This window comes from Punica granatum, chromosome 1, assembly GCF_007655135.1.
Source record: "Punica granatum isolate Tunisia-2019 chromosome 1, ASM765513v2, whole genome shotgun sequence".
In the NCBI taxonomy this organism is placed as follows: Eukaryota; Viridiplantae; Streptophyta; class Magnoliopsida; order Myrtales; family Lythraceae; genus Punica; species Punica granatum.
Window position 1 is genome coordinate 51,835,774 of NC_045127.1, and position 11,652 is coordinate 51,847,425.

The 11,652-nt window shown below is 36.7% G+C and overlaps 1 protein-coding gene across 2 annotated transcripts; it reads left to right on the forward strand.

The window, feature by feature from the left end:
- The first annotated feature begins 9,664 nt into the window (after positions 1 to 9,664).
- LOC116192461 (hydrophobic protein LTI6A) lies at positions 9,665 to 11,419 on the forward strand. Of its 2 annotated transcripts, XR_004154083.1 has the most exons (4): positions 9,665 to 9,679; positions 9,871 to 10,141; positions 10,272 to 10,402; positions 11,125 to 11,419. XR_004154083.1 is itself a non-coding variant. In XM_031521015.1 (3 exons), the coding sequence occupies exons 1-2, from the start codon at positions 10,052 to 10,054 to the stop codon at positions 10,353 to 10,355; spliced, it is 174 nt and encodes a 57-aa protein (XP_031376875.1). In that variant the 5' UTR covers positions 9,939 to 10,051; the 3' UTR covers positions 10,356 to 10,402; positions 11,125 to 11,419. The 2 variants fall into 2 exon arrangements, 1 of the variants encoding a protein (XP_031376875.1); XM_031521015.1 differs by lacking the exon at positions 9,665 to 9,679 and having other exon boundaries at positions 9,939 to 10,141.
- Positions 11,420 to 11,652: the final 233 nt, after the last annotated feature.

The following is an 11,652-nucleotide window of genomic DNA, read 5'->3' on the forward strand; positions in this document are numbered from 1 at the left end:
GTCTCTTTCATAAACATCAATAACATAAGTTAATAAAAGACTGCAAAATACTAATAGCATTTTTTTCGTATTTTCTATTAATGTATTATTTATTTATTTATTTGCATTGTTTTGATTTTTTTTAATGTATTTTGAAGGCTTTCAAGAAAAAGTCGTGAAACGACCACAAAGTAAATTTTTTTTTTGGAAATTAGTCCTCCATTTTTAGTTTGTAATATCTTATTATTAGAAGAGTGAAAGTGCATCTTAGGTAAGAAAAATCAATTAGGTAAATTTATAAAAGATAGCAATAGAGTAAAAAAGAATTTCACATGATTTTTGAGAGTCAATATGTTCATTAAAAAAATAAGTTGATATGTCGGCAGAAAAATTTAAAAATTTCAGAAATTATGATATTATCGCAGAATTCCCTCACGCAGCATCTCGCGGAGTTCAAACAATTAGTAATATATTATATTTCAACAGAAAGAAAAACAAATCGCCATAATATATACAACAACAACAGCATAAATTTTCTTTAAAAAAATCTGGAAAAAGAGTACACGTGACAGGCAGGGGAGATGAATGGGGAAAAGATATCGTACAGGTGGAGCTTCCATATCTTTCGGCTCTATCGCTATCCTCTCCCTTCCCCTCGTCGGCTGGAAAGAGACCTTTCTCCCAATCCTTCTTTCTCTGTGTCTGCTCCCCTATGGACAAAATGACCCGATTTCTGAACCACATCGTAGTCCGCGCTAAATTATTTATTTACAACAGTATGAAAGTCACGATAAAACTCTTGGACCGGCTACGATGAAACTCTTGTCTGAAGAGATTGTACGAATGTACGTAGTGATTTGAAAATGGGATATCCAGGCAACCAAACCAAGCCCCTTACCACCCAGCCATCGATCCCGAGACTGGAGTGCTTCTACTTGTTTTTAAGATTAATCGAGTAAAAAGGCTTTTAATCTTCGTACACTTTGCTAATATGGGACTTTGTTGACCTTCTATCACTTTGTACAGTTTCTTTCGGCATTTTAGGGACGCAAACTGCATAGATCTGATGAACATTTCGTGAAAGATATTAATATTAATATGTTTCAATAATATGGTTCACTATCACATTCAGTAAATAGAATTATCAGGTTGATTGCCAATGTCTAATTGGATCAAGCAAGATTTCCCGAGACTTTTGACTTCATCGATGACCTTGAAAGGAATCGGAATGCAAACTGTGAACCACTGTAATCCTTTACAAACCCAAATTTGAAGAATATCAAGAAAGTTGTTATGGGCAATAGACCTCCGCATCTAAGTACATATGAGTTGCGTGGTTATGGAGGACTCACAAGCCCAAGTTTCCAACTAATCCGCTATCTTGCAATATCGATAAATTATTTCATAAATTTAGATTTCTTTTTTTTTAGGTCATAAAGGAGATCCATAAATTTAGTACAACAATGAAAAATAAAGCGGGGTTAATGACCTAACATGAACTTTGGCCCTTTCTTTTAAAAAAATGTTGACACGAAGTTTATTTTTGACAAAAAAGTACGAATTTTGATTTTATTATTACGTTAAGTATCTGTACTATTTTATATCCTTTTTGCTGAAGTGGCAAAAAATGATGCCTACGTGACAAACGGTATCATGTCACGTCAACAAAAATAATAAAAAATAAAAAAGAGAAAGGCTTTAATCGAAGAAAGCGTGAGTGCCCTAGGCCGGCCATCACCCATTACAAAATGGATGAAAAAATTACCCAAACACCTAATGTAATAAGAAAATCAAGGTGTCAAAATTGAAAAAAGAACCAAAGGTCATACTTTTTTAAGTCATTTACCCAATAAAACAAAATAAAGGACAGGTAAGTCCCACTATGCTAGGACTTCTTTCTCGATTTAGATCTCTATTATTATCCAAGATGAGAGAAGCGGGTGAAACGTGGATAAAAAGAAGAAAACAAATTATCAACGTAAATTGATTCAAACAGTTTAGTTTGGTGTTTGTTTCGCTTAAAAAATGTCTTGAGATCGAGTTCTTATAAATGCAAAAAATCCATGCTATGAGAGTTTTATATTTTAGTGGGTCGATCCGACTCGACTGAATTAGACGAGGTCCGAGCTTCTAAATATTAAGGTTCACCTCGAAAAAGTTACAAAAAGAAAAGGAAAAACAAATTAGAGTTGGTGGCCAGGATGGACTCCAAAAAGATAAGCACAGGGCGTGGAAGACACGTCCGTTTTGCTTTGTATAATATACAACGATCGAACTTTAAGGAGTTTGACGTAGTGATTAATGTGAACTCAAATTTACACCAAGATTCAGGTTCAAAGACTTTTGGAGCCACCAGAGCGCTTTTGGCGTAATTACCCGCTCCGTGTACCGCCTAGAGTTCACGGAATCCCAAAAATTAATCGAGCGAAGCCCGAACATCCCGGGTTAGAAAAAAACAAAAAAAAAAATATATATATATATATATATATATATATACAACGTTGGTGCATGCCGGCAATTATAGCCTTCGTGTCTTAATGGAGGTGGAGTACGTCCGAACTCACCACTTTGGCCTTTACTGCCAGGCACAATTTTGCTTAACATCAGACAGCCCATAATTTGTCCAGAAACAGAAAAGAAACTTTCCAAGCTAGTTTGGATCCAAGCCAGCCGAGCCGTCCCGGACGACGATTAAGTTCCAGTCAGAGTTTCCTTTTGCGGCTTTCTGCTGGCTAACGTCGAGCCATGTCATCTTCCTAATCTCAATAAACACATTTGTACGTATATGCGAGTTTAGATTCTGCACAATTTTGGGAATGAAATATGTCAATCCCAATTATCCAAAATACTGAATCTAACATAGTCCAATCACCAGAGGCCTAAGGCTTCCGTGGGGCCTGCCATTCTCAGACTTATCTGCTTAGTTTCACCCGTTTTATCCGTGAATGTGTCAGGGAACTCCATCCAGAGGCACCGCATGAAGTCCTAACAAGACAATGTAGTCTGAAATGAAGTGCGGGAATGCTGGGAATGTTGTCCTCTCACGTCATTTTTTTTTTGGATAGGTAAGATGTACATAATTATGTTACTGAAGTTAGGTCACTTCTAAATTCGGATAATCTTCAAACATACAAAAGGGAGCAAAATTAGACTTGAGACCAAATTGGCCTAAGTCATTAGCAAGAGGATTGTCAGTACACGGAATCCAAGTATATTTTCAAATCGAAAAGCGGAAAAGTAAATATACAATATCCGAGATAATACTTATAATATCCCAAGGTGGGTGATGGGGTCTATGGATAGCATCAGCTAGGATCAGAGCAACAATTCTAATCCAAATTTTCTTCCATCCATGATCAAGAGCTATTGTAATAGCAAGCAGCGCTGCCCTGGCCTAGGCTTGTAGTGGAGAGGCTGTCTCTGTGCTTGAGAACCATGAGCAGGATATTGATTGTAGCTTGCCTGAGTCAGTCAAAATTCCTGCCACGCATGATTCTGTTGTTGTCCAGGCTGCATCAATATTGATGATGGCCCAATCCTTGTCCATGCCGCTTGCTTCCACTTCATTTTGGTCTGGTTTGTGATTAGAATCAAGGATATCAAAGGGTGCATCCTTGCTACTATGCTCATTGGAAGTCCGCTTGATTCGTTGGATGAAGCTTGTGAGATCAGCTCCTTTTTTCCTGCAGTCAAAGTTTCAGTTCTAAGATTCCACAAGTGATACAAAACAATGGCACCATAGAGAGCAAATAATTCATAATCAAGTAGCATGCAAGAAAAATAATCAGGGGGCTTCACGAAATAATTAACAGTGTCTTTAAGAGATGTGCAAGGAATAACGTTAGATAGAATGTTCCAAGGTGATTCTCTCCAGACAACACGTGAAAAAATGCAATCACCGAAAGGGTGGGCATAATTATTGGAGTTGGTTCAATAGAGCGAACAAGGAGCGTCGGTCTGTGTGAACCAAGGGAGGCTTTCACTAGCTAATCTCCAAAGATGGATTTTCAATCGATCATGTAGCTTCAGGTGCCATAGCGCCTTGAGAATAAAACACCAGATTTTGCTGAATTGTTTTCCTAGCCGATCACAGACAAAATTTGTCAAGAATATCCTTGGTGTCTTTTATCTCTGAGGCAGTGACACGAGAGAGGACAAGGAGGTCATATGCAAACATCAAGTGAGAGATAGATTGGCTTCTCGGCTGATTCGAATACCTTTTAGGATTTCGTTTGCTTTGGCCCTATAGAAAATACGGGACAAGACTTCCATGGAGATAATGAATAGATAAGGAGAGATAAGATCACCTTGTCTTATACCTCTTTTCAGGGAGAATTGACCATGTGGCGAGTCATTAATGAGAATTGAGAATGACGAGGTAGATATTCATTGATGAATCCACGTGATGAACGTTTCATGGAAGCCAAAGTTTTTTGGAACAGCGATGATCAATCTTCATGCCAACCCTTCCTCTCTGAACTTTGTCTCATTCATTGTATGTAGAATTTCTTGTGTTAGGAGACTGTTCTCATTAAGCCATCTTCCCTCAATGAATGCAATTTGATTTGGCGAGATAAGAGTTTGGAGATGTGACTTGAGTCTTTCTGTAATGATTTTTTAGATGACCTTATAGCATACATTGCATAGACTTATACGTCGAAAGTCCTTGAAGGTGGAAGCATTTTGTGATTTTGGGATGAGCGAGATAGAGGTGTTGTTCCATTCTATAAGTATATGGTCCATAGGAAAGAAGCTTTGAGTCCATCTCCCGCCAATAGCAAAGCAAAGAAATATCTTTTGTGAATGTGAGCACAAAAGGGTGTTGATCATTATACGAACCGGGACCTTATTTACGCCAGTAGACCCGTGTGCCGCTGGTGCCTTCAAGGATTTCCCACTCTTTCGGAGGAAATTCTATAAACTATAATAATATCATAACAGAAAAGTACATGTGCCCTTCAGAACTGTCCAGATCCTTCCAGTGGATTAAAAAAGAAAAAAGAAATAATTTGGAGCTGAGATTTGACGGTCATGTGTGGAGTGCGGCTACCGGGCTATATGGGAATACAGTCAAGTCCACCGGCCTTACGGCTTCGAACTCGACGAGCAAACCGTGTGTATATATAATATATGTATTATACATATATATGTGTCAGCAACAACGGAAAACTCGGAAAAAGAATGACGGCCCCCACGGATCTCTGAAGAAATCACGCAGTGAACTGTGTATAAAAGCCAAGCCGCAAATTGAGTGGTTGTTAATGGAAATTGCACATGCAGTCATGCGGTTGTTGATGTCTTGTCCCACTGCTGAAATGTTATACAGTGGACAGATAGATCAAAACAGATATAAAATCACATCTTAGGTTGGTATTAGTTTTTCTAATGAGACGATTGATAGCTTTCGTTTTTCGGGTGGAGATTGATAGCTTTCTTAAGTTCTTATTCTATCACTATTTCGGCCCAAATTGTTGGTCCAAAAATTTTTGGCCCAATTTTGGGTAAGTATCAGTGGACATGGTACGATGAGGTCGAGGGCTGGCTTGCCCCTTGACTCCTTGGCGTCGGTCACCTTGAAAATGGGAGAGATTTGTGATATTTTTCAAAGGAGTGTGCTCCCTTTCCACGAGCATCTTCCCATATGACTTTCAAGAAAGGGGTGAGCTGTGAGCATATAAGGATCTCAGCCACTTTTATTTATTTATTTTCCCCCTTTTTCATCGCGCATCGCAGAAGTACAATGATTTTTAAAAATTTAAGTTCGACCGGTTCATTAAAAAATAAAGTTAAATCGTGAATAAGAAATCTCGATTTAACGAAAAAATCGTTATTTCAATTTTATCATATGTCTTCACAGGCATTTTTTAAAATTATGGAAGACGTTACTTTCGCAATTTCGAGAGATCGAGTATTAAAGATTTTGCTCATTCCCAACCAATTTGCTTCCCAGGACCTCTAATTTATGTTTACCTCCTTACAAGATAAAAAGCAAGGTAAGAATCGCCGACCTACTTGAACCAGGCCACACAACTAAGCATGGATGGACCAAGGAGGGCAATTGTCCCCTTAAAATTATGATATTCTAAAAAAATTGTATATTATCCTTTAATTTTTCACGAAATTATTGCTATTGGCTCTCCTAAATTTAAATTTTCACATTGTTATTGTCCCCAAGAACCTCATCCACTTTCAATGTAAACCCTGCCTCATCCCTACTGCTAAATAAGAATCTCATCACAATGATTCTCCACCACCCCCTTCGAATCGATTCTGTACATGAGTTTGAGTTGGACTTTGGCCTCCTAAAGTGCATTATCATGTTCACGGACCTAACCAATATATTGTTTTTACTAATTATTAAATATGCGCTCATGAGTTTAAAATAAGAAAACATAATAAAGGATAAAGAATAATTTCACCATGAAAATTGAATCTAAAATCTTTAGATAATTAGGTGAGAGAGTACGCAAATGCACTTGCCCGTTTCGTAGATAACTTCTCTCATTTAAAATCTATAAAACTAACTCTTTCCATGTTTTGCTAGAGAGAAACCATTTTTTAAGTCAAAATTCTTTCATTTATTTCTTAATTAGTCATATAATCCGCGCATTATGCGAATGTTTATTTATATTATTGATATTACTAATTTTATAATATAAAATATCAGAAATAAATAAAAATATTGAGAGTAGTTACATTAATTTGTATCTCTAAATAATTTACAAAAATGTCATTGTCAACATATAATAAAATTGTAAATATATTATGAAAATTTGAAAAAAAATGAAAAAATGTCCAAGTTTATATTAATAAGGAGACTCGAAGAGACGGCTCACCACGAGCTGAGGGGCACAAACAAAAGAATTTCACGAGTTCAATACACTTATGTGGAAAGCCCTCATTGCACGAACGAAAAAGTTTTGTGAGACTAGACTAAATTTATATATATATATATATATATAGATGCGGTGTATTTACCGAAAATTGAAATAAATTTCTGCAGCCCCAAGGGGACTTCAGTTTGCTTTTGTCAATTGTCAATTTAACTACCAGACCAAACCGAATTAAGAGCGAAATTGATATGGCCTTAATTAATGAGCAAAGATATACGTAATTAAATGAATTAATATAACTTTCTCTTGAAACTATTTTGAGAGATGTCCTATCACCTATTTAAAACGAAGTAAAGTGCACAGCTTATTACTTTTCTGGTCATTTTCCAGCCATAAGTTAATTTCTTATTAATTTATTAATTTTAAATTCATAAAATAATTTTAGAAATGAAAAAATTGAAAAAAAGAAGAAGCATAAGAATGTCCAAATAAAGACGAGGGGGTGGGGGATGTTTGTGTGCTCAGAGTTTGGGCTTTTCATGATTAAGTGGCAAATGTGAGAAAGATGATAAGATAAATTTTTTTTATGAAGACTGTGATAAATTCATTCATGGAGATTGCGTTGTCTGCTCTTGTTTGTGCTGACCGAGGAATGTTTACATTGTCTCACAAACCCTTGCTTCCTCTCGTTCTACTATGTCTCATCCCCTGTCGCTATGCTTCCTTCCTTTCCCGCCGCTACACCGTCTTCTTCTTCACCGCCAAGTTGCCCTCTATATCTGCCTAACAATGACCCACCTAAACCTTCTGGCCCTTCCTCTACATCCCCACCACCTTAGATTTCTCCTTCTTTCCTCTTCCGGTGGTCGCTACCTCCTTGGCCAAATCCGTGCTGCCACCTCCATTGGCCCACCACCAAAAGATCTTCGACGGTACCCATATCACCATCTCTGCCCCCACCACCGTCTCCTTCTCTCTCTCATGTATCTCAATTTTCTTTTAACAATTCTGATTTTTTTTAGTTTTGTAACTATTTTCTTCATTCTCAAATTAATATATTAATAATGAATTAACTTTTGAATGGAAAAAGTTGGGGATGCAATTTGCTTCCTTTTAAATAGGTTAGGGGTATTCTGAAAACCTTTTAATGTCTGTGGCAATCTGCTACTAAGCTCAAAGGTTAGGGAACAAATTATATTTTACTCAAGAACATATATTGAGGCTACCAATAATGATTGGTTCAAGTAATTCCACGTTCGTTCTCTTAAATAAGATTTCGGGTTTAAATTTTGTAAATGAAGAAAATAATACACACTATTTTATTTTAGAGCTTGTAAAAGAGGAGAAATCACTAAAAATATCTCGTAATAAAAATAATTTCACATTTGAATAAGAAATAATTTTTACTTAAAAAAATTAAAAATTCCACCGAAAAAGAGAGAAAATAACCATGCGTTTTTCTTCATAGGAAAGGATTCAATGCAGTAATGTACAGTGCAGAGCACGTGGAGGACGGCCATTGTTTCCTCCTATGGATATGCTTAGACCAAGGAAGGGCAGCTAACGATCACGATCACGTAACGGTAACGTGTCCCACAGCTCATCGGACGGCGTAGCGTGGCACCCAGTTTCCACCTCTCCATCTTTACGGAAACAGCGAGTACCCACGTGGCCTCTTCTGGACCGTCGATCTCTTTCACCTGAATTAGATGATCGGCGAACAACTCATTGTATTCGCCCGGTCCCCCATTTCCTTTCTCTTGGCCAAGCTTACATATACTAATTCCATGCTTATATAGTTTTCAGACACAGCTGTCTCTCGTCCCCCATACAAAAATAAAATTAAAAAAAGAACACAAGAACCAAATATTGTAATAACTATCAAAATAAAATATCGAGTTAATACAGATACGTGTATTTTTTGCTTGAACAATCGATTCTTTTTTATATAAAAATAAGTTTAATACCCAAGAAATCAAGCAAACTATTGACTGTAAAGTCGATTATTTCGAGTTGGATAGTGATGATGTTTTTTAATTTAACAAAAAGTAAGAGAAAAAAAAAACAAGCAGACATATTATATAACAATTGTATAACTTGCGTATGGGATAAAACTCTTCTATATAAATATTTATATAAACTTTTTTATGCATAAAATTTCGAAAGTCCCTGAGAAGTTCATATTTTCACGCAACCAAGCAGACATGATATGCATGTGATTTCGTACCCTTCAGCGGAAATTAAACTGGATAATCATCTGAAAATGACAATAAATATTAGCCTCTTGCATTTATGTGATCCTCCATTTCTTTTTAACTAATATTTTTTATTTATTTGATTCGATAACATATACATCACCCTCATTTTTGTATTCTATCTAGTCATTCATCTTCATAATAAGGAAAGAAAGAAAAAGGCCATAATATGATTTACCGCGTACTTATATGTAAATCGCATCACATGTCCATGATCAACGTAGCTTAAGAAGAGTTGGCATGCATCATATATCGAAGTCCACTTAATTACGTATCTTGAGTTGGACCCCCACACCATGCAAGGTGCCAACCAACAAGTGGAAAACATAGGGCGGTATTATATGCCAAAGGAAGGAAGGAAGCGCGTACGACGGGAAGAAGGTTCCACAGCGTCTCTCTCCCCATACGCAAAAAGTATTAGATTGAGTATTACTGATGGCCATAAATTGTAATTCTTTTAAGGTTTTGCCCCACTGAAAACACATACATACACTCGTGTTTAAATTTTGGCCCCGGTCAAAGAAAATCATGGCTTCGTCCCTGGTAACACTCAATTAAAAGAGGATATAATAAAGTGACGCACGCTCTTACCCGATAATAAAGAGATTCGAGGTTCGATATCTAGTGCGACATTTCGCGCCATTTTTTTGTTACTCAATGGTCTCCTTAGTAAAAAATAAAATAAAAATAAATAGTAACACTCAATCTTAATGTTTGAGAGTAAAAAATTGACCTACAATGTTCAATAACTTTCTACTTTCAGATATTTTCATTCACTCTATTTTCCCACTAAAATATCAAAGCTCAATTGAAGACCACCACGTGGACGGCTGCTATTGGTGTCTCCTCTATATATACCAACCGTTACCCAGCCTGGGAGTTTGCCCTCAACACATATATATCTATTCCACATAGAAAGAGGGGGAGGAGGAGGAGGAGGAGGAAGAAGAAGAAGAAAATCAGAGCAGAGCATAGAGGTTGAAGATGGCGGGTGAGGGCACAGCCAATTGCATAGACATCATCTTGGCCATTATTCTGCCCCCTCTGGGTGTCTTCCTCAAGTTCGGCTGCAAGGTATAATTATGTATATATATATACGCATACATATATATGAATGCCCTTCATATGGTTTCCTACAATTTGTGTTGATTTTATAATTTGTTGCTTTTCTGTGCTAGTTAATAATGAATTGATCTGGGTGCAGATAGAGTTTTGGATCTGTTTACTGCTGACGATCTTTGGTTACCTCCCCGGAATCATATACGCCGTCTGGGTTATTACTAAGTAACCGATGATCTCGCACTCCCCCGTCCGTGTTGTCTACATAAAATAATTGTAAGTGCAACCACACGCTCTACTCTTAATATGCTTCGGATAATTCGATGAAACTGCTGCAACTTATACTTTCTTAATTTGCCCATGATCGATGCACCTTGGGAGGAAGAGTGTGTAGTTAGGTAATAACTTCCAAAATCTTCAGTATGAAACGATTTATCCAGTCATCAATCTCCTCTATTCACCCCAAAAAAAAAAGAAAAAAAAGTACTAACAAATTCAGGAACCTTCGCAACGACATGTTTTTTTGCTAGATTCATAATGCGTTTTCTTTTTTATTATTATTTTTATCGATGATTAAATGTTTCAATAATTTTCAGTCATATATAGATGCTAATTTCATTTGATTCGTAGACCGTTTTGTCCACATACGATAGATCTTCGTGTCATTCTGAGCTCTACCAGACACAAAATAATGTCTATTGGGGTCCCACGGGACACTTTGCATTAATTCGCGTCTTCTTTAGGTTTGAATAAATTTATAAATGATGTGTATGGATGGACCCTCCTTGATAAGATTAGCACTAATTCTAGCCCTTTTTCAATAAATTTTTTTTTCTATGGAATGATAATCTCTAACATGGCAAAGCCGTTGGATCAATTAGTCCCTTCTACTAATTAATCCAACGGTCTATGGCGCACAAGAGAGATCAAACAATTATCTGCCGTTATTATGCAATATTAGCTACTAATTAATCGTGATGATACTGACGTTTGGACAGGTGGTGAGAAGATTTGGAGGGATGAATGAAGGCCGTCTGATCGTGTGGGCCCTAATGTTCCCGATCGTTTGATTGATGTGATTTGAGGTTAGGTGGGGTGATTTGTTTTGCCAGTGGCCAAGTACTGTATGCGTCAGTATAAAAGTTATGGGTGTCATTAATTATTATTTTCTGTTTTTCTTTTTTGCCTTTTCTCCCCTCCAAATTTCAGTGTTCATTATTTAGTAATTAAGTTGGTTTAATTCTCTGTATTTCCCATCTTCGTACATAAAACAATTAACTGATGTTTGGGTAACTGTGTTTAGCCTGTGAAAATTTTCCTATTCTTCCCATGGAAAATCGGTAAGTTCGTAGCTATATACTTTCCTCGATGCAATTAATGTTTGTGTTCAGACTGTAAAATTCTTTTTCCTACTCCTCGTGAAAAACCGACAAGTTTATAGTTATGTATTTTTCTCGTTAGAGTATGTGAGATTATCGATCAAAAGAATTTAATCCCAGTTGAAATAACGGATTTCCCTCATAACT

What these genes read in the sequence shown, in the direction of transcription:
- LOC116192461 (XM_031521015.1), top strand. Translation starts at nt 10,052, where the DNA reads ATGGCGGGTGAGGGCACAGCCAATTGCATAGACATCATCTTGGCCATT. An exon ending in TCCTCAAGTTCGGCTGCAAG is followed by an intron (nt 10,142 to 10,271) that starts GTATAATTATGT and finishes ATCTGGGTGCAG; the next exon opens with ATAGAGTTTTGGATCTGTTT.